This window comes from Crocodylus porosus, unplaced genomic scaffold, assembly GCF_001723895.1.
Source record: "Crocodylus porosus isolate Cpor-Errol unplaced genomic scaffold, CroPor_comp1, whole genome shotgun sequence".
NCBI lineage: Eukaryota > Metazoa > Chordata > Crocodylia > Crocodylidae > Crocodylus > Crocodylus porosus.
In genome coordinates, this window is record NW_017728951.1 from 39,051,969 (window position 1) to 39,074,636 (window position 22,668).

Below are 22,668 nucleotides of genomic sequence, written 5' to 3' on the forward strand. Positions count from 1 at the left end.
ACAAGATGAGGCTGTCTGACATTTTTCAGCAGTTGGGGCTGTATCTCCATGGGCTATAGGCTCCCCAGGCCACACACTGCATGGATTCCCTAGCAGTGTCCCCACCCCCACCCCCACACACTCCCCTTCCCCACCATGAGCCACTCTGAGCTCCTGCTGCCACATGGGCTTTCCTGACCCATACACCCATGAATTCCCCTGTCATGCAGGCTTCCCTTGTTGTGCACCCCACCCACCTTGCACTCCCCTCCCTCTTTGTACGAGCCTCCTTTAGTTCCTACCACGGTGTGGGGCCATCTAGATCCCTGAGCTCCAGGCTCCCCAGAACTTGCTGTCCTGCCCCTGGGCTGGGGACAGGAAGAGGGTCCAGCAGCAAAAGCTGTAGTTGGAGAGGGGGCTGGCATTTGGAAGGTAGGCTGGGGGATGCAATTTAACCCCTTTCAGGCCATCAGTTGGGCAACCCTTCAATAAAACAACTCCAGTTCTTTCCAAATTTGTCAATATTCCTTGAAGTGTAGCATTAAAGAGCAGATCAGTTCTTAGCCAACTTGGTACACCAAAAATTTAGCACTTGCCTTCTCACATGCTGAACCTGGAAGAAGCTATTGGTCTCAACTTGGCTACTTACTAAAATAAGTCCAAACATATTTCATAATTGCAATGCTTTTATTAAGCTTGTTACACATGTAATACAATAAATCCAGGTGTGGGGAAATATACAGTATGGTGCATGTTATAAATAGATTTCTAAAATATGAGTACATTTAATATAATGTCATAATACAAAAAAAGGAGTAATTTGCTTTATAAAACAAGTTACATAAATGTGAAGGTAAGGGTTATAAACTGGGATTTTGACCCCCATCTAGAGCACTTTGGGCCTTATCCAGCACTGATTCACATCCCATGAAGTCAGCAGGATCATGCAGGATGTATCTCAATGCAAGTTTTGGCTTACGTGCTTATGAAGAAATACCGACTATTCACAGAATAATCATGCTTTAAATCTCTGCAGCTTTTTGGTGAAGCTGCAAAGATATACAGTGAGGAACAGAAACCCAGAATGGTGGCAGAGACAGCACAACTGAAATATGTTGTAACTGCTGTTTTGGGGGTGGTCAGATTGGAACAGCAAAGGCCTGATTTTTAAGTAGGTTCTAAGCATAAACAGTTCTGTAAAACTAGCTTTTGGACTTTTTAACTTGAAAATCAGGCCCAGGTTGCCTTTAGTTGGCCACACAAATTAAAGGTCATTTTTGGAATCTTTTACATGTTTTGGTCTATGTGTCTAAACAGCCTTGGATTTTTTAAAAATGGCTGTTCCTCCTTGGATCATGTCATGCATGTACACAATTCAAGCCAAATGTCTTCTTCCAACATGTTTTTGCATGTTCTGAATGAAAGGAGGACTGAACTCACTCCCCTGCCCCCAGTTGCAAGTAAATTTGGATTCAGATCTGTATCTTTGACTTCTAAACCCAGACAAACCACTTGCATTTAATAGTTTGTTTTCTCTACCTCCCCAACAACTTGTTCACATGCTCTAAATCTGAACCTTATCTGAGCTGGAGTTTGGCTAGCCCTCCTTGTTTCCAATTTTAGCTGTGCAAATAGGCAGAATTACATGAACTCACACCAGAGATTCTGTCATTTAGAGACTTCCTAGTTCTATAGATCTGGAAGTCCTAGATAAGTAAAGGCAAATCAGTTAAGCTTTTGGATACTTATTCAAATTTTGAGTCTTCTGAAATTTGCTTAGCTCTGTTGGTTTATCAATCTCCTAGAGTTCTAGAGCAGGTCAGATTTCTAAATTCCTGTCTGTGATTCTTTAACTTTGAGGCTTGCTTGACAAGTAGCTCTGCAACATGATTCTAATGTTGCAACATGCAATAAGCAGAAACTAGTTTTCTAAACTTCTACCCCACATGCATGACCCCTTGGGCCAAAAGTTGTATGCTTCCTGGAATGCTACTGTAGCCATGGCTTCCCTGGGAACCTTCTCAGTATGGTCTGACTGTCTCTTAAGACTGTTCGATGGTGGACATTGGATGACTGGCAACAGTCCAGCTGTGTATGGTCTAAGAACTCTAAGGTAATGAACAGAGTGGAAAGAGTATAGCCCCTAGGAGGAAACAGAAGTGACTTGTAAAAAACATGTCTATCTTATTGACTTTCTTTTCAGCTCCTGGCTTCCCAGATCTTTCGGGAAGAGCTCTAAGCCTGTGCTCAGTCCAGGAGACTGCAGGGTTTAGCTAATCTGTCCAGTGTATGAGCCTGTCCCAAAACCTTTGGCACCTGGCACTTGAACAAGCAAGTAGTCTCGTAAAGCCAAAATCCTTGATTTAGACTGCCCAGAACTTTTTTGTTTTAGATGAGGACCTGAGTTTGGCTCCCAAGAGAAAACTAGTCACCTGGCTTTTCAAAACCATGGGTGCCTAAATAATCAAGGTTCATTGTGAGTGTTCCCTCAAAACTTGAAGATAAGGCTGTTTATTTAAGTGTCTTTTGGGCCCCAGTGACCTCAGTATTGGTGTAATCTCCTGTCTACCTGGAGATCTGCTGAATTTACTGGGGCTTCACTGAGATAAAGTGGGTTGCATGTACTGGATTGGGTCTTAAACATTGTTTTGAATATAGTTTTAGAAAATCTTAGCTTTCAGAGACTCAGTGATTGCCTGGGTTTCATTAACATTTCCTTGCCAATCACAGATGGGCAATGACTGTTTCAGAATGTGAATGTGGTTTAGATATGTATGCAGCTTAGATATGTGTGCAGTAAAACTCCCTTGAGCCTGACACCCCACAACCAGCAACTTCTACCATATGCAAAGAGTCTATGACATTTTTGTAAGCTCAAGAATGTTTCCACTGGAGAAAGACTTCAGAGAACAAGGATACAGAACAAGTAGCAGCACTCAAATATCTGTCCATAGCCCAGAAAAGAGGTTTCACAGCACACGCTAAGCATACCTGCTATTTCTGTTGCTGTGACCAGTAATTATGCTTCTGATATGTAGCTTTGTTTTTAAGCACACTCTAGACTGGAGAGCAAAGCCATACAGAGCCAAACATGCCACTCTTCAACAAACCTTTCTCTACCCCCCTACTTTCTACTCTTTCTCTTCCTTCCATGACACAGCCTGGAAAATATAGGTGCATCCCAGGGCTTGTGGTTTAGAGTCCAGTAATGTTCTTCTCTGAAACAAGAAAGTGCAGGAAATTAGAAAGAGACCTTGCTGCCTTTACCCAGCTGACAGCTTTTCAGTGGTGGAAACAAAGTGTGAGCTCCCTCTTTTTCCCCTTTTAATTTAACTAAAGGGAAGTTGTCAGGTAACAAGACAAAGGTCTGTCTGAGCCTAGCAGACCTGCAAGGTTAAAGCACAACAGTTTCCATAACCATGGGCACGCAAAAGTGATGTTGCCAGAATCTCATCTGGCTGACTCTACCCCACCAAACTGAATGACCAGGTGCCCAATTACACAGCTGAGTTAAGTGGTGGGGCTTCACTGCTAATACTGCATTCATATGTCTAGAGAACATAGCAAGACAGACCCTTCCTGCTCTGCCACCACTGCCCAATATCATTTGGAGGTCTTAAATTCCATTTATAAGGTCACTGACCATACCTAAGCCTGGCCCTGCTATTCCACTCCGTCATACCAGTAGCCAGATTTGGAGTCAGGCAGGAATTTTTCCTGTATGTTAGAGGCCCAGATTATGAGATTTTTGCCTTCCACTGTACTGTGGGGCTCAGACCTTTTCCCAGGATTGTTTAAGTATATACTGAGCAAGTACTTCCCTGCCATTGCTGTGACAGGGCATTTTATAGGTGGTTGGTTTGTTTTGTTTTGTGATGGTGTTGCTGTTCCTGTTCCTTGTAGCTTTAAGTGAGGGTGTGAAGTAATGATTTTCATTCTGGAACAGGAGAAGGTGTAATTTCTAGACTGCCTGCAACTGCAGGAGACTAGACTTGATATCCTAGAAAGCCTCTTTCCAACCTTGTGTTCCTACAAATGGGTTCTTGAACTTGATGTAGGAATTTCTGGGAGAAATTCTCTGGCTTCTGCTATGCAACCCCTCTCCCCTGGTCTTTTTCTTACCTTGTTCCACTCCATCCAGATTATCAGAGAGGCCAGATGTTTTCATTCTTTGTGCTGTGCCCCAGCACTATCATAGAGTTCCTTTCTGTCTTCCTCAGATCTGAAGACATAATATCTGGCCTAAACAAATGGAAAAATGCTATTAATGTTTATAGCACTTGGAACACATGGTGGCATGCTTTTGCACATGTTACCTAGTGTGCAGGCATACATATCTGAGCTACACCCAGCTCTATTATTTTCTCCCGCCTAAATTTCCAAAACGGAGGCTTTCACAATACTTGGGGCAGCTTCCAAAAAAGAGAGAGGTATAAAATACATTGCTTAGCACTGAGTCCCAGCATAACAGAAAGAACTGTGAAAATATGGCTGTGTGTGAGAATAAGCAGTGTTTGACCCCCAGAGGTTGATGGATGGTGGGGAAATTACAGGGAGAGTTGCCTTTTAAAAATCTAGCACTTTTTAGTGGGTAGGAAATAAGGTGTTGAGAAACAAAGTCAATTATCTGTGCTAGGCAGGGTAGATTAGCACCTTAGACCTTTATAGAATGGTGTGCTATTCAGGAAGTTTGCCTTGCTTCCATGTCAAGGCCAAGGCTACTAGTGAGAAGCAGGACCTGCCCATATGCTCCTGCACTGCGTATGCCCATTCCTGGATGTGAGGCAATGTAGATGCCTCAAAATGATCCGGTGTCCTCTTCCCAGTGGCACTTTCAGGCACACTCATCAGCACAAAGCTGCTCTATGGATACTCAATTGCCTTGTTCCAACAGAAGCCCACTCCCATTGACTGCAAATAGACAAACCCTTATTTCTGAATCTAAAACACACTGCAAATCTATGGAAGGATTCCCTTTGATTTTAGTAAACTTTAGATTAGGCCCTGTGGGCTAGTAAAAGATCAAGGGTAGAGCTTGCCAAAATACTCTGAATCACATTTTATGGTGATTTTAAAAAAAATCTTTTCTTGCAAATAGTTTTTGCCATTAAGGAATTATTTGTGAGTTTCTAAACCCAAAATACTGAAATGGTTATAGATAATGGATCATTGCTGAAAATCGTCATTTGGGTATCTGACATAAAGATTTTTATTAAATTGTAAAGGGTAAATGTAAAATTAATCTGTTTTTAAAATCTTCAAAATAAGCACAATGATTTCCTACTTTATTTTACTGAAGCTGGTTATTATCATTCATGTCTTGCCCCAGAGACTAGGTTCCCATATGAGCAGGAGCATAAAGTATCACACAGGGCCTGTTCCCAGGGTCATTCCCAACCTCTGGCTGTGTGCCACCATAACTGGGAGGTCAATTTGTATGGAACTGCATAGACCACCCCAACTCATTGTCCACAGTGTAGCCATTTTTTTTTGGTTGTTACCAAAGAGTGAGGAATTAGGAATGACAATTTAGCAAACAAAGAGGTTTTAACAACCCCAACTCAGCCTAGTTCTACTAAGCTACATTAGCATCTCTATGTATACATACATGGAGAAATCCTAAGTGATGAGGTTGTAAAAGACCATGGGGTTCCTGATCCCTCAGAACTTCACAGCTCATATTCATCTCTAGAAAGAATTAGCAAGGGAGGAACCGAGAACATGTTTTGTTAAGAGGGGTCCTTCAGAAAAGCTCAGGTCTTTCTGGGAACTGTCTGGGTGGGTCCATTGCTTTTCATATATATGACTGCTTCTGGGTTATAGCCAGAACTAGAAACACATAGTAGGAGATCAATCATAAGTAAAACTGTGTTCATGGTATATCTAGCTCCTCCAACAGCAAGAAGGATTAGAGATAGCAGGTGCATCTAAATATGTTGTTACTGTGCAGTCATTTAGTACTTGCTTTAGCAAGTACAGCAAGTACTAAGTGACTACATAGTAACTGGCATTACTTGGCACCACACAGGTCGTTTCTGACCCTACTGCACCATAGCAACGAGCTACTGCACAGTAGCATCATAGTTCATGCCCACCAATTCTACACAGCCATAGTGATGAGCTACATTGGCATAGCTCATTGCTACAACAACACAGCATCTCATGTAGACATGCACACTGAGAAAGACCCCATTCTGCCATCCTGTCTGTCCTCAGAATGGGCTAGGGAAGATCAAGACACAGAGGGATGAAGCTGAAAATCTTAGGCAACACTACCTACCCTGAGGATGAGAGTTCTGGGTGCTGCACTTCAACAAGGATGTGGAAAAAATTGAGAGGGTCCAGAGAAGATCAGGGACTTGCAAGACAAGCCATATGAGGAGAGGCTGACGGACTTGAGCCTCTTCAGCCTGTAGAAGAGAAGGCTGAGAGGGGACTTGGTAACAGCTTATCACTATATCAGGGGAGTACATCAAGAACTTGGTGAACAGCTTCTACCCCCGGGGAAGACCAAGAGCAATGGATATAAACTCCTGGAAGGTCACTTCAGGCTTAATTCCAGGAAAACCTCCTTCACAGTCAGGGTGTCCAGACTGTGGAATAAATTTCCTCCAGTGGTGGTACAATTGCCTACCCTGGAAATCTTCAAAAGGGGACTGGACAGTCACTTCACTGGGGTCACTTGACCCCAGTTGTCTTTTCCTGCTTAGTGCAAGGGGACTGGACCCAGTGACCTACAAGGTCCCTCCCAGCTCCTAACAATCTATGAATCTATGAACAAGGGGAGAACTTAGATGAAGTCACAGACCACTCTCAAAACCTCATGCTCTGATACCAGGCCAACGGAAGGGTAGAGAAAATACAGAGGCACATTCCCGAAGCATTTCCAGTCTGACTCTTGCATCCAGGACTGAGCTCTCTCATTAAGATCTGAAATACCACCAGAATGTTCATCTGTTGCCTAGAGCCAATTCTTGATGTTCTGAAGTTCATTCATTGCTTAAGAAAATCTTAGAACAGTAAGATCAGCCCAAGCAAAACTGGTTGGGAAACACCTCTTCTCTCAAACTAGGGACAGACATTCAAAAAGCTGGAGCCTGAATTCATTCAATCTTTGCAGGTTAATCTAACCTGGGTAGAATTTGAACCAATTTGCAAGTGAACAGACATTCCTTTTTAACTCTGCATGCAAGTCTATGCCTGCAGTGGCTCAGGCCAGAAGCTGCAGCACACTAGAGCATGCCCTCAGCTGGAGAGGAACTAAGCTAAGGGCAGGCCTGAGTATGACTGGGGAGGGGTTGAAACCCCCATCCTGGCCTGCAGGGTTTCCAGCCAGAGTCTGCATGGAGGGGGGAAGTTGCCCCTATCAGGGGTGCCCATCCCCCACCCCCACTCACTTGCTGGCTGGCAGCAAGAGTGGGTGCATGGCCAGACCTCAGTAGCCAGAGAGGAAACATGGATTTAACACCACCATTGCAGAGGAGGCAGTGCTTGTGTACCCAGGGCCGTGGCAGCCAGACTCCAGTAGCCTGAAGGGGAAGTGGGGGGAGAGTTTAATCCCCCCCATAGCAGTCAGCAGTGGCATGGGCATCAACATGGTGCCCTGGGCCGAGTCCTTCTGAGGAGTGGCCAGCCAGCCTTGGGGAGGGGGGTTGTGACCTGGCTGTGGGGATGGGGAGTCAGGGCTAGTTATGGAGCCTGACTTATCACTGCCTCTGGCTGTGGCAGTGCAGTCCAGGCTGGGGTGGCTGCAGGGACCAAGGGTCAGCACCTGTCGCCTCCCATCTCCAGTCCCACATGGGGGCCGCAGTTTGCAGCTGGGCCGTAACTGCAGTGCAGCTCCCCACCGCCACTGCCTCCCAGTGGTGGCAGAGCAAATTATCATGGCAGGCAGAGGTGAAGCACCTGTCACCCATCACCTGCTCGGGGTGGGCTGCTGCAGGCCAGGGGCATGAGCAGTGGGGCGGGGAAGGCAATGAATTGCTACAATCCAGTCTGACCTGGATCTGCAGCCCAGGAGTGCAGCCCAGTCCGATCCGGCCAAGCCTGTACCCTGGGGCATAGGCAGCAACTGGCCCACTACAGCCCACCCCGAACACCCAGGTGCCGCCATGAGCAGGCAGCAGCTGACATGTACCTCACCTCTGTCCACTGTGATGGTCTGCTCCACCACCACCACCTGGAGAGGGAGGGGTAAGCTACCGCAGGTCAGTTGCTGCCTACGCCCCTGAGCCATAGGATCAGGCCAGACTGGGCTGCAGTCCTGGGCCGCAGTCCTGGGCCGCAGAGCTGGGCTGAACCAGACTGTGGAGGTCCATTGCCTCCCCTCACCACTGCCCATGCCCCTGCCCCACAGAAGCCCACCCTGAGTGCCCAGTGCCATCACAAGCAGGCAGCAGGTGACAGTGCTTCACCTCCACCTACTGTGATAGTTTGCTACACCACTGCTGGGAGAGGGTGGGGGCAGGGGCAATGTGTAGGGGGTGCACATGGGTGCACATGCACCCCCTGAGCGTGGCAGTGCGCCCCCTGCAAAAAGGTGCCACTGACACTGTCAGCAGTGGCCAGCAGGCGGTCAGCAATCCCCGCTGGCTGCTGCTGACAATGCTGGTGGTGCCTGCAGGTGGTTGCCAAACCCTGGTCAACGTTCACACACACACACACACCCTGCTGCCACCAGTGCCGCCAGCGGCTGCAGGAGCTCCCCGCTCACAGCCACCATGCTCCTGCCACCACCACACTCCCACTGCCACCAGCACAGCTGTGCTCCCTCAGCTGCCAGGGGCAGGGAGCCATACTGGAGCTACAGCCTACCTGCAAGCAATGGCCCTCACATGGGGCTGGAGGTGGGAGGCAGCAGGTGCTGATCCCCACCCACTACGGCTGCCCCAACCTGGACTGCACTGCTGCAGTGGAAGGCAGCAGTGAGTCAGGCTCCATAACTAGCCCCAGCTGCCCCTAACCCCTGCAACCAGGTCACATTCCCCCTGCCCCCCGCCCCATGCCCACACTACCCCTCACCCCCCAGCAACGGGGGGATTAAACTCCTGCTTCCCTTCAGGCTACTGGGATCTTGCCCCACCCCCGCTCCTGCCACTGGAGCAGCAAGGCGGGTGGGGGGCTGGGAATGCCTGGCAAAGGCTGCTGTCCCCTTGCCAGGCAGACCTAGCAACACTCCAGAACAGGGTTTCCCACCCCCACCCCTTTCTCAGCCAGCCAGAGCAGTGACAGTGCTCCGGCTAGGGAGGAGGGGGGAGGAGCCAACCCTGCTTGGCTGGAACAGGCAAGCCAGCCCAGCCCAGCCCAGCCCAGGCGTGCAGAACATGATGGGATGCTGGAAGACTCTGATTTTACTTAAACCAGGAAGGGGTCTGGGACAGAAGTTCCATAAACTGGTTTTACTTCAGTTGGTTAAGTATGATACTACATTCAACCAGATTTATCTTAAACTAGTTTTGGCCATTTTGAAACTGGTTTATGTGCACTGAACATATGTTCCGTTACAGGTTTAAACCAGTTTCTGATCACTTAAACCAGTTGATGTTTAATATCTGTCCCAAGCTTCAATAGACAGCTAGGCTGGAATAAGTTCTTTGTCCAGGGGCCACTAAATGATACTTTTGGGGGTGAAACGTATCCCCTTTGAGGGCCATACCCAGGTCTGTGCACTTCTGCAGGTCCTTTGCATAGGGGTGAACACTGTTCTGTATGAAGGAAGAGTCAGTATGAAAACTGTAAATAAATATTGTTCTGTTTAAAACAGTGCAAGGCAAATCACTATTGCCTGTGGCTGTTGTTTAACTTGGCAGAAGCCCATTTCTCACTGTGTTCAGCCTCAGGTTCTTTATCTAATATATGAATACTTTTGTAGATGTTAAAAAAAACAGCCTTGAGCACATCATTCATTGTAACCCACATGGGAGTATGGAAAGGGATTTGCTTTTGACCTAGTTATAAAAACAAAAAACAAAAGAGACTTTTTCTAATTGCCTGAATTACTCAAATGGAACTGGGTAAAAAAAAAACCAAACAGTAATGCATCTTGACTTCTCTCAGGTTTATATGTTAATAAATAAATGTTGACTCTGTGGGTACTCCACGGCTCAAGAACCCACCAAAAAAAATTAACAGGTGCTCAGCACCCACAAGCCGCACCAAGGGCTGTTTTGGCATAGGCTGTTTGGAGACGTTAAAAAATAAATAAATAAAGAAGTGCTTCACTGGAAGAAGCAGCACGTTACTTCAACGTGGCTCTGAAGTGTCTGTAAAGATCAGGCACTTCAGTGGGGCTTTTTGGCACTTTTAGTTAAAGCTGATCCCAACAGCTATTAGATAAAAGCACCAAAAAGCCCCACTAAAGTGCCTGATCTTAACAGATGTTACAGAGCCGGGCTGAAGTAACATACTGACTCTTCTGGGCTTGCACTGGGCTTGACATGGAAATGCACTGAGTTTAACATAAAGTGCCAGTTTTGTTGTTTTTTCACATCTGCAAGCACCTACCACCAAAAAACAAATTTTGCACCTATGCATTAATAGATGGAAATAGGCTCCATCTGAGCTTATTTCAATCCAATACCACAGGAGTAGTGACTCAAGGTACCAAGGAAGATTAGGTTCATATAATCAGTGTCCTAATGGTCTAATACTGGAAATCAGATTGGGGATGAAGCCCAGAATTTCATCAAAGATGCAGGCACCTACACTTTACAAATATAACAAGGCTTGTAGTCCTAAATGCTGGTGTGGTCATGGCCCCATACAGCCAACAACAGGGGAAACTCCTCCTTTACTTTTGAATCCAGGTTACTAATCTTTTAGCTTCCCCATGTCAACTCCTCCCCTACCATGGGGAGGATACAGCACTTCATGCAGCAGCATCTGCACAGGACCCCTAAGGACACCTTGCAAGGACCCTAAGGCCTGAGGTTTCACAGGCGCCAATGGATCAACTTCAGTGTGCCTTTGCTCTTTTAGGTGCTATTGAAACTCTCTGTGTAAACACACATTTGCTCCACCTTCTCTCTGATGGGGAATTTAATCATGGCAGAAAGAAAGAAGAAACAAAGAATGGAAGCAAGCTAAAGAGAGAAAGATATGAAATAAAGGTGAGGGCCAGAAGTTGGGGGAGAGAGCTAGCAGGGGTTTATGTGTGCAAACTTCAACTCTGAGGTTTCTGGTGCGCTTCCTGCGCTTCCACTGGGTTCCAGCTAGCCATTAGGAACACAAGCAATTCTACAATGAGTGTGGCTCTCAGTTAGGCCCACTCCCTTCAGCAGTACTATACCATTTTACACATTTGAAGCACAGACCCATAGTACTCATTTTTCCAGCCCTTACACTCTGTAGAGAGTAGGAGAAAGGCTCAAAAGGAGCTTACAGCCCTAAATAGATTGACAGAGGGCTTTTCTGAATCCCAGGTAAAGTCTGTGTTTAGGCCAGGTTGAAAGCAAAGGTTCTGAATAGCTTGTATTTTCTTCCCGTTTGGATTGCTTATGCCACCATCTATTTTAAATGAAGCTGTTTGAGCTCTCTCTGATTTGTATTTCTTTCAGTTTCCCAAACAATAGCAGGAAGCTGGCCTGTTACGTGTATTTGATCTTAAATCAAGTTTGTGTTCCTCCCTCCCCCAGCTGTGAAAATCACCCTAATAGCTGACAGACAGTTTTCCAGTTGTAACTACAACAAACCTAATTTGAACATGTATTCTGTAAAATTGTAACACTACCTATGGGAATGATGAGACATTCCTGAATTATTAAGGCACTGTTCCCCGACTAAAAATTGAAAAAAGCCTACACTTATTATAGCTATTGCCTTCAATGCTAGTAAGACCCCAGCTGAACAAACATAGCATGGTTGCACGGTTTCATGTCATGCTCCTGCTGTAGTGAATATGTAAGCATTACCTAGTTATAAATACAAAGCACCAGAGATCCCTGAAACAGCTGGGAGGCCTTTACAAGATAACAGAGAATATCTGTACAGGGGGTGACTGGAAATGGACAGTCTTGGAAACACACATATACTCAGTATATGAGTATATACTGAGTATACTCAGGAAAATGTTAAGTAAATAGGTAATCATTATTCCCCCCAGTGGGAAATGTACAGAGGAACATAGAGAAGTATAGATGTTAGTGTACAGATTGATGGTAAAGCTAATGAGAGGCTTGAAACAAAAATTGGAGCATGGAGAGAATCTGAACTGGTCATGGCCAGTCATTGTCTGTAGCTTTGAGGTGAACTGCCCAAGAGTCTTAAATTTTGTTAAGGGAAAGAAGGTATTTTTGTACTAAACTTTAGTATTAGCTACTGCTGATCACTCAGTGAAGCTAATAACTTCTACAGACCTAGTGGCATCTTAAATCACCAGAACAACAGACATTAATAGCTTGTGTGTGCACCAAAGCAGCAGCAAACAATGAGGGTGAATGGTCTGGGTTAAGACAAGTACTCTCCCCTCCATCAGTAGTCTCAGACAAATGCTTAAGCTTTTTTACTACCTCTTCCAAACACTCCTGTAAACATCCCACTTGCAGCTGGTGCCATACCTGTACAGCTGTGGGCAGGACCTTTTCAGAGCAGCTGAAGACAGCCCCAATTTGCTCTGGTTCCGCAGCCTCGTCTTCTTCATGAGATCCCTCACTCTGCCCCAAGCATGGCCTTCACCCTATATCATTAAAGCAAAACCATGATTTATGTGGCAAGGAAATCTGGGCTGATGCTGAGGGAATGCCCCTGTCCTATGATGTCCTATGCCCTGTGATATGGAGGTGACTTCTGGTAGTGAGATTTCTGCTTAAAAGAGCAAGCTATCCAAAATCTCATCACCCCCCTTGATACCACTACAAGACTGTTATTTTCTGGTTCCTTCTTCACCCCAGATTATATTTGTTTGGTTAGTTTTGGTTTTAGTTCAGTCTAGTTTCAGGTCAAGACAATAGAATTCTAACAGCCACTGGTGGAAATTATTTCATAAATTCTGAAGATAGGAAATTAGTCCCCCGGTATTAACCCTTGTGATCAGAGCCAGTTATAGGGATGAGCAGCTAGGGCATTGCCCAGAGCTCCAGGCCAAAGGAGACACCACTAGCATAAGTTAGGTCTTATCTACTGAGCAGCAATGCAAGTCATTCAGTGTATGGGTGATGGCACGGAGAGACCTATTTCTTAGCATCTGTCCAGAACTCCCCTACAACTCCAATGTCAGAGATGCTTGTGTTTATTAAGAGCTTGAGCCTAACATAGAGAGAAAGAGGGGGAGAGAGGGATGTAGCATTGCTGTGCCTATGAGAGGTCTTTCTGAGTTAAAGTTTTAGAGAGTGACAGTAGTTTGCTGAATGCTGCTGGGTAGCTACCTAAAGGCACATTTAACCTAATTGTTTTACTGTATTAAGGAACAGGCTGATCTGATTTCCTACATCCTTACATCTACCCAAGGTGATGCTTACAAAATAATTCCCCCTAAAAATAACAGCCTAGCTCCCGTCACTAAGTTTTAGTTACGTTGTTGTAACTCTCATTTCCACAAAACTGCTTTTTAGTTGACACCAAAGTCAAGGAGTGGTCACTGAGAAACACAAGATTTTTTCACTATAACATCAGCAAAAATCCCACCCGGTGGATATCACCATTTGGAACATTAATCACAGTCCATTCTTATTTTCCACAACTCAGAGAAACTCATTAGTGCCTTCTAATGTTCCACCTGGGACTGTACTCATCCTAAGAAGTTCAAAAGGGATGTGATTCAAAAGCCTTCATGTTAAATGCTGCATTGTTTTGGAAATCCTGGAGTGAATGTTTGGTAGGAGACCATTGGAAAAGAATTAAAAATAATTTTCCCATGTTAAGGTAATGATGTATATTTAGCTGAGGTTTTTTCCAAGCCATTTTCATTACCATAATAAACTTCATTCAGAAAGCTCCTAAAGTTCCTTACTATGTTAACAGAGTGAATAAATCACTCTTACCTCCCCTGAACTGCAACCACCTCTGGAATAGAAGCTGGCAGCTGTTCAACAGCAAACACCTATGCTGCACAAACTTATGATGGCTGAGAGATGTAATTTTTAGACTCTAGTGAGTTTTCATCCCAAGTCCTTCATGTATCATAAAATCAGATGAAAACTGAAATATTGGTTTTAATGGTAGGGAGTAAATTGTCCTTACCTAACACCATGTCAGGGCTAAAATATCAAATCTTTATATTGTTATTATTATTATTATTAGTTTATTTTGTGGAAGGGCCTGACATCCTTATGCAGTTTGATCCTCCTTCCCCCACCCCACCCACCCATGTAAGATACTATACATAGATGTGATTTATGAAAAGCTATGCCCACTTTAACAGAAAGCCCCAATATAAGGCTTGGCTTATGATGCCTGTGATCATGATGCTGCCTGTAGTTAAGATAGGAGGGCAATTGATCCACCTGCAACGAAGAACACCAAGAAGGGCTACAATGTATATGTAAGACTATGGTACCACTAGCTCTATTACTTAGACTGTAGCTATTTGGAGCTGGAGACATGGCTATTTGGAGCCATATTTTTGTTCTGTGATTGTACAGAGTCTGGCACTCAGGGATCCAAGATCATCACTGGGACTATGAGGTGTCTCGATAACAATAATAGAGCTATTATGTCAGTGGGAACTAAATCTAACAAAATCCATACTTACTGAGATGGTCTGGCTGACAACAGAACCCTATAAAGGCAAAGCGGGTTCCCAGTTAACACGGGTGGGATAATCATGTGGTTAGACACTAGATTGGATTTGCTTCCCAACTGTCACTGGGCACATCTACATGTGCAATGAATGTGCCTGAATAAACACTGGTGCAGTTTACACCAGGGTTTATTGCTCCCAGGTCCACATTGACATGTCCGTCCAGAGTGCAGCACATTGAGCCAAGGCAGTGCAGCCTCAGATGGCTGGAGGCCCAGAGGGTCAGCCTGCCAGCCCAGAGCCATTCCACCCCAGCTCAACGTACTGCAGAGGGGTGGCTGGGGCACGAGAGTACTACAGTTCTGGACTAGCCAGCAGGCAGCCCTACACTGTAGCACCCTTGTGCCCCAGCCAGCCCCAATCACCATCTACAAATGCATTGTGGCAGGGTAAATAACTCCACCATAGTGCTTGGGTTAAGTAGTACTAACCTATGGTGCAGTTAATTAGTTTAGTCTGGCTTAATAGCTGCGTGTGTGTAAATGGTGACACTTTACTGAAGAGCTCATTAGGCAGCTCTGCAGTAAGCATCTCATGTAAATTCTCCCACAGGCTCCTTGCTTTACCTTGCTCAAGTCCCTAAATCTCTTTATAGCTCAGTCCCCTTCTATAACCTGAGGATAATGACCCATTCTTTTCCCTATCCTTCTTATGTCTCATCTGTAATGTGAACAGCACAGTATTATCATAATAACGCCTCGATCTTAGTTAAGGTCCGAGGCCACTGCCATAATACAAATATGGTTGTATCCCCTAGCTATATTTCTGTGCTTAAAGTTAAGCATGTGCCTAAACTTTGGCTGAATCCGTGAAGCTCATCCAAATAATCTGAATCTCTGGAGTCTGCAACACTGGTCTGGGAAGTCCATGAGAACGGTCTTTCTCACAGGATTCCACTTCTTCCTCTTTCCTGTCAAGCTGTAAGTACTATGATTACAGACTCACCCCTAGTCTTTCTGATCTTCCCCCAGAACCAGAAAGCACAGAGGCAGTTGCAAACAATGGAGAAGAATAAGAGCGGAAGAGTGTTCACCTCAACTCTGTCAGGCTGGAGTAAATGAGTTTCCCTCCCATATGCATTGGGGTGCAGGCTGGTTATGCCAACGTGCTCCAGGTCAGCCTCAACTGCATCAAACTCCATGTCTACACAGAAAACTCCCTTCAGGCCCCTGGGTAGGCCCTCTAGTTGCTAGCACATGATAAAGCCTGTGCTGCTGCATCTTCACTGCTATTGTTGCCTGTCTGGCTAAATCAAGCCAGCGCACAAATTCCAGCACATGCTACAATCCCACTTGCATGTTGCTTTGGAGACACAACCAATGTGTTCATTTAGGCTTTGATCATGAGAAGTGCTAAGCACCCAGAGCTCTCACTGAACCCCACCAACATCCTTCCAGTTGTCAGCAGCTTTCAAGATCAGCCCCTAAGCTGGAACCATGTCTAAATCCCCAGGCTGATCTCATGCCATTTTGCTGGACAGCACTGATCTTTTTATCTCAGCCCTGTCATTAGGGCCTGCTTATTGTTTCTGCCTCTGAGTTTCTCTCTCACCTTTTTCATAGCTTGGTCCTTTAATGCTTGTACATCAGTTACATTGTAAGAATCTCTGAACTCATTCTCCTCGCTACTCCATTTACTTGATGATTTCCTGAGCCCAGTCACCAGCTGACTGTTTCCAGATTCCAGGTGTCTGCCACTTCCTGCAATTGAATGCACAGACTTAGTCACAGTTCACAAAGTGGCTGGGTATGGACTCCTCTGGGCAGTGCTGTCTACAGGTGGTGACCTGCCAATCCATATGAGAACTCAGGTTGATGTTCTTTCCCACTTGAAGTATCTGAGCCCTGGTCTTACCACAAATAGCTGAGGCTGCAGTCTCCAATGGAAAGAGGTGTTGTGTTAAGGTCAAGTAGATCTCCATACCACTGGCCCCTCTCCATCCCTCAGAGGAGACTTGTACTCACATGATACAAGGAGCAAAATCCCGGTCCCTTTGAAATCAATGACAAAATTCCTATTGGCCACAGTAGGGTCAGGATTTCATTCAAGGTGTGTCATACTTGACAGACACCAACAGTAATGCCTACAACACCCAGTTTGTGTATGGACTTGATCAGAGATGACCCTAGCAGGGTCCAGTGTAAATCAACCTGTGCAGGGCCCGGACACCGGTGACAGCAGTTGCAGCATGGAGTCACCAGCATTAGGCACGCCCTGCAGGAGGGGCCGCAGCTGCTCTGCCCCGCTCCACGGGGCCCCCTAAAGCCTTGATTTACCCTTCTCCCCCAGGTATGGCCCTGGACATGATACCTGTTTCCAATGAGATGTCTGACCAGGACAAGCTTTCTAATGAGCTTCTCAATAGCATTTTTGGCACTCTTGGTCATAGTCTGAAACCACGAGTTGGGAAGTGAAGGGGAAAAGCTACTGAAGAATCCATAACCTTAACCTTAGAGATGGGCCTCAAGAGAACCTCTTGACAGTCAACACCATTTACATTCTGCCTGACTGTACCTGAGGAAGCTTGTTTTTGCTGTATATGTCCCTGCATCTAAGAGACAGACCTAAATCTAACCACACCCTTTCAACATGTGGGCTAGTCTGTATCCAAACTTCCCAGCTGGTTGTATCCTTTATGACAGATCTAGACTCAACACTCCAAACTTCTGGGAAAATCTGCATTGGAATAGAAAATTTACAGCTGAGGTTTATCTCCGTCTTACTTATAGAATACATTGCGCCCAAGGTATGTGTTCTATGCCTGTTTGAGATGGTAGGATGCTTAGCTCAAATCACACCTTGTTTGGGGATCTTAAAGAATTGATAAGGAACTAACATACTCACTGGGCAATGGCAAGTTCCCACCAAAGATGCAGTCCCTCCAGCTGTCTACACTAGGAATAGAGCTATGTTGAAACACATTAACTAACCCATGTAAAAAGCCCTGTGTACTTTTAACATGTATTAGCTAGCTGAGGTGAACCACTAGCAACCCCATAGAATATACCTGGATGAGCTAATATGGCTTAAAAACACATCTTTCCTTGTTTATACAAGGATTTTAACTTGTATCTGTTACATTTACAGATGGCAAATATATTTCTTTTTCCTGGTAAAGGTGAGGCCACTGACTCAGGGACTTCAGACCCCCATAGATTTCAGATAGTTCCACTTTTAAGTTATCTTCATTGCCTTTGCATTTTACCTGTGTAAAATGAACACAAAGTGGGTATAACCCCTCTCCCCAGCAACCAGATCTCACTGAGAAGCATTTTAAATTCACTTTGCATAAGCACTAATGACCACCAAAGGTGTGTGGCAATAGAAAATCAGGGAACACATTTTCAGCTAGAGCCATCACTACTGAAATTGTCAACATCAGAACTGAAACCTACCTCTGTAGTTGCTCAGCTTTTCGCTGTGGACTGCTATTTCTGGAATGATTGAAAGATCAGAGTGGTTTCCATTCTGAACCAAGAGACTATGAGGTCTGCTCCTCCCAGTAAAAAGTTTCTTCACCTCCTGGTACGAATTGAGCAAGATGCTGGCAGCTCCACAGGAGCAGTGCTGCAGAAAATACTCCTAAGCCAGAAAAGGAGAAAAATATGCAGGTTGTTACATTGTAATGGCTGGGTAACTGAGCAGTGAGATTGTATGGACAAATTGCAAGCATTCCAAACTGTTTCTTATCCCAAGACCTGTCAGGACTCAGACAAATGTATGTAAGTCTTTCAAAATGGCCTAGCAACTAGGAAGCTAGAGCTAAATTTCTCTGTAGCTTCGGATTTTATGCCCCAATGATTCTCAAATGAATTCACATTTAAAAAATCAGTGGCTGGGGTTTTCAGCCAAGATAAATTAGGGTTTTCTTAAAACTGTAAAGTTAAAGCAGAACTGATGTTAAAACAGCCTCCTGTTGACACAAGCCAGGGGAATCAGTAGAGGAATAAGTTTTAATTAGCTTTCTTCAAAACTCTTTTCTGGGGAGCTTTGTTGGCTTTCCCTGCTTCTATGCCCAGGTCCCCTGCACTGCAGTGCTCTAGAAAACCACTAACATACAAAGAATCAACAGCTGCGCTTGATTTCTGGCCCCAGCTGAGAACGTGGCCTTAGCCATATTGACCAGAAATGAGGCAGATCCAAATCCCCATATCCAAATAGTTCCAAACTCTCAAAGATTTTCCAATCCAGCACTTGAATCCAGAGCTGCATTTTGCAAATGAGCCTTGTCTTTGTAATGCGTCAAGCCAAATCCAAAAAAAGAAAGTCACCTGAAATTTGGGTTCAAATGTTGTGGATTGAGTCAATCAGGAGTTCTGGGGTCTTCTTAGTGACTCAGAAAATCAAGGGGAGATCCAGATTTTGGGAAAGTTAAAATCATTTTGAAACAGCTTGTACACAAATTAGCTACGCTGGCTCGTACCCATTTTACTGCATTCCTGCCTTGGCTTTGTAGTCGCGTTTTTAAAATGTGTTGGCTCCTTCTGTCTTGTGATCATTTCTGAAGACTAATCCCAATGGATTCTAATGTGCCTTTTACAGACAGCTCTATTTTCAGGTGTCTAGCTTGAGAAACTTAAATTTCACTAGTCCAGATCCTCAGCTAGTATAAATCAGAACAGCTCTGTTGACTTCAGTGCCAAGTCACAACAGTGATGGATCTGGCCCTTCATGATTTCAGGTATTTGCATCGGCACACCAAGACTGACTTTGTTCTAAACAAGGGGAGTGATTTTGGGTGCTGGTTTCTTCTAGAGACCTGGACATTGGAAGTGCTTGTATCAACGAATGATTTTTTGATCCGTGCATCAGTACCATACTAAAAAAATAGAGGTGCCTAAAGTGCCTGGTAATTAATATATTTCAAGATTCCTTCCAAAAGAGAACTGCATACACATTTCTAAAAGTACAGCTGCTCAGCCAAGACACACAAAGAGTAAATAAACGTATCTCATTATAACAGTGACTCGCAATTTAAGATATTATTTATTTAAGAACATATACAAACAATACAATTGTGTTTGTACTGTTGGGATGTCACAGACAGATTAAATGCTGCTAAGTAAATACACAGTATGTGATATTCAGCCACTTGCCAAAGCAGTGGCTTTTTAATTGCTTTAAATGTACGAGGTATTTTTTGATCAGTGCAAGGATCTTTTGCATTTAAATGATTCCATGTAATTGGTCCATTCTTTACCCAGTACACAAAAGGCTTTGCTGATATCAGTTGTGCAATATGTAGTTCTTCCTCCAAGACCTTCATCCATAGTATGGAATGAGTGATTTTTTAACAGCACTCACCAATACTGCAAAAGAGTTTAGGACTGGAAGGTACATTATCCAATTGAAACTATGAAGAGCATAGAATTAGGTAGATTTTTGCTGGTGCTGGAACTTGACCAAGACATCCAAGTTAGCCACTTCTGAGACCCACAATAAATAATCAGTACCTTCATTTAACATTTTTTTCTGGTGGTTTCCCCACTAGCATTGTGCCCTATAAAGTCTCCAGCCTAGGGTGTTGCTTCACCAATCAGAAGAGATGATCTTGTCTACTTAGGCTGGGATTTTCAAACAGGACCCTAGGGAATTATCTGGAATTCAAAAGGCGTTCTCTGCTGGCCTCCTTAGCTTCTTTTGAAAATTCTGGCTCTAGTGGCATTCCCTAGAGCACCTGTTATGGTGGGTACGTATCCTGGAGGTCTTTCACCCAACTCCTGATCTGCTCTGTGGCTGCTCAGGCAGTGAGATCATATAGGATCACAGTCAAAGGCAGGTAGCATTCTGATCTTGATACTTCTGTGGGAGATCTTTCTCTCTCTAGCTTTCCACAACTCCTCTCAGCAAAGCAGTACTTTGTAATATCACAATACTTTCCACCCGCTTGAATGACCCTCTAGGAAGGAGTTGCTGAGATCCATTACAATAAAAAGGAGCCTCTCCAGTCCAAGATGTTCTAATCTCTTGCTCATTTAAGATACAATCCTATGAGATGCAGAGTACTCCCAACTCCCATTGAAGTCAATGGGACAGGTCCTCAGCTGGAGTAAATCAATACATTACTGTCAACTTCAGTGTCTAAGTCATGTACGTGCTTTTATAAAGTGAGTCCAGAGAAATGCCTTGCACAAATAGGGAGAATAGTATTCCCTTACCTCACAGGGGGGCTGTGAGTATTAATACTGTAAGGATGCTGAGGTACTCAGATATTGAGAAACCATGGAGCCTGAGATAAACTAGTTATTGTTGGTAAAGTGCTTTTAAAATTAAAAGAACTAGGTATTACTTGTGTGGTCTTAATACCCCAGGAATGGGTGCACAAAACTTGCAGACTGAGAACTTCTGCTAAGGCATCTTTGCAAATGCATCCAAGGTAAAAATGTAAGGGTAGATCCACAGCAAGTGAAATTCCTTCCATCTCAACTGGGGGCAATTCCCATTTAAACCAGCTGAGGTTTTGGCCCCAAGGGTGCAGATTAAAAAGGAATTGATGGAAACAGTGACTCATAACTGGTAAAGCTTTCAGGAAATGTGTTAGCAATTCCCAGGCCCATGTAGGGGGTAGCATTCCTTTGAGTGTGAAATATAGGCATGTGGAAATGACGTGCTGGTTTGCAGCCTGATTCACAAGTCAGCAGAGACTTTGTTTCTGAAAGGCAGTTGGACACCTATTTCAAGTGCAACAGGAACAGGAGGAGGAATAGCTCATGAGGAGGTCACACAGTTCAAAGAACAAAGGAGCCACTGCAGGATTAATAAAAACAAATTGCTGAGTCCAACAAACCCCTTTTATTCCATTGCTAGTGATATGTTAATAACAATGTTAATAGAAGTGTTGTTTAACACAGAGAAATGTAAAGTGCTCCACCTGGGGAAAAATAACCCACAGCACACTTACAGGCTCAGCAGTACTGCACTTGCCAGCACCACAACTGAACGAGATCTGGGCGTCATGGCTGAAAACCAAATGAACGTGAAACCACCAATGCAATGCCATAACTGGTAGAGCTAATCAAACACTGGCATGCATCCACCAAGGCATCTCAAGCAGAGCAAAGGATGTCATCCCCCAGCTCTACTCAGCATAGGTCAGACCACAACTGGAGTACTACATCCAGTTCTGGGCACTGCACTTCAAGAAGGATGTGCAGAAAGAAGCTCAAGAGAGTCCGAAGGCATGATTAGAGGCCTAGAGACCAAGGAATATGTGGAGAGGCTGAAAGACTTGGGGCTGTTCAGCCTGGAGAAGAGAATACTCAGAGGAGACTTGTTGGCAGCCTGTTAGTATACCAAGTACATCAGGGATTGGGGGAGCATCTATTCACCAAGGCCCCCCAGAGGAGGACAAGAACTAATAGGTACAAACTGATTGAAGACTGCTTCAGGCTCAACATTAGGAAAAACTTCTTTACAGGCTGTGCGCCGAGGTTTTGGAACAGGCTGCCCCCAGAGTCACCCACCCTGGCGATGTTCAAGAGACAACTTGACACCCATCTTGCTGGGGTCGTCTGATCCCAACAGTCTTTCCTGCCCAAGTGCAGGAGGGCTGGACCTGATGATCTGTAAGGTCGCCTCCAGCCCCTAACAACTATGAAACTATAAAAAAGGAAGGCAGAAGGATGATCTCTTGGTTAAAGAAACAGTTTGTGAATCCAGTGTTGTGCAGTAGAGCCATGTGTGTACATTTTTTAGTAGAAAACTTATTTACTAAAAAATACACGTTTGAGGCAGCCAAAATTCTCTGTGAATTTGGGTGACATTTGGCAAATAGCTTCTGCCCATAAAGAATGGAAAAAAAATGGCTATGTCAAGGCAGTTCACATGAGAAAATTTAAATAATGCAGTTTATTTATAATGATGATCATTTGCACAATGGGGTGGAGTAAGCTAATAGGTCTAAAACTGTTGCAACTAAGTGTCAGCAATAAGTACTAGGAAGCACAAAACAAAAA

The 22,668-nt window shown here is 44.6% G+C and overlaps 1 protein-coding gene across 2 annotated transcripts in view; it reads right to left on the reverse strand.

Moving 5' to 3' along the window:
• Positions 1–751: 751 nt before the first annotated feature.
• Positions 752–22,668, reverse strand: part of LOC109324171 — a 59,835-nt gene continuing 37,918 nt past the window's right edge. For both annotated transcript variants that reach the window (XM_019556087.1, XM_019556088.1), the window contains exons 4-8: positions 18,109–18,295; positions 16,265–16,413; positions 12,534–12,652; positions 4,102–4,221; positions 752–3,197 (exon numbers count right to left, since the gene is read on the reverse strand). In XM_019556087.1, coding sequence (XP_019411632.1) covers positions 4,125–4,221; positions 12,534–12,652; positions 16,265–16,413; positions 18,109–18,295 — 552 coding nt within the window. In that variant the 3' untranslated portion in view covers positions 752–3,197; positions 4,102–4,124. The remainder of the gene's footprint in view (positions 3,198–4,101; positions 4,222–12,533; positions 12,653–16,264; positions 16,414–18,108; positions 18,296–22,668) is intronic.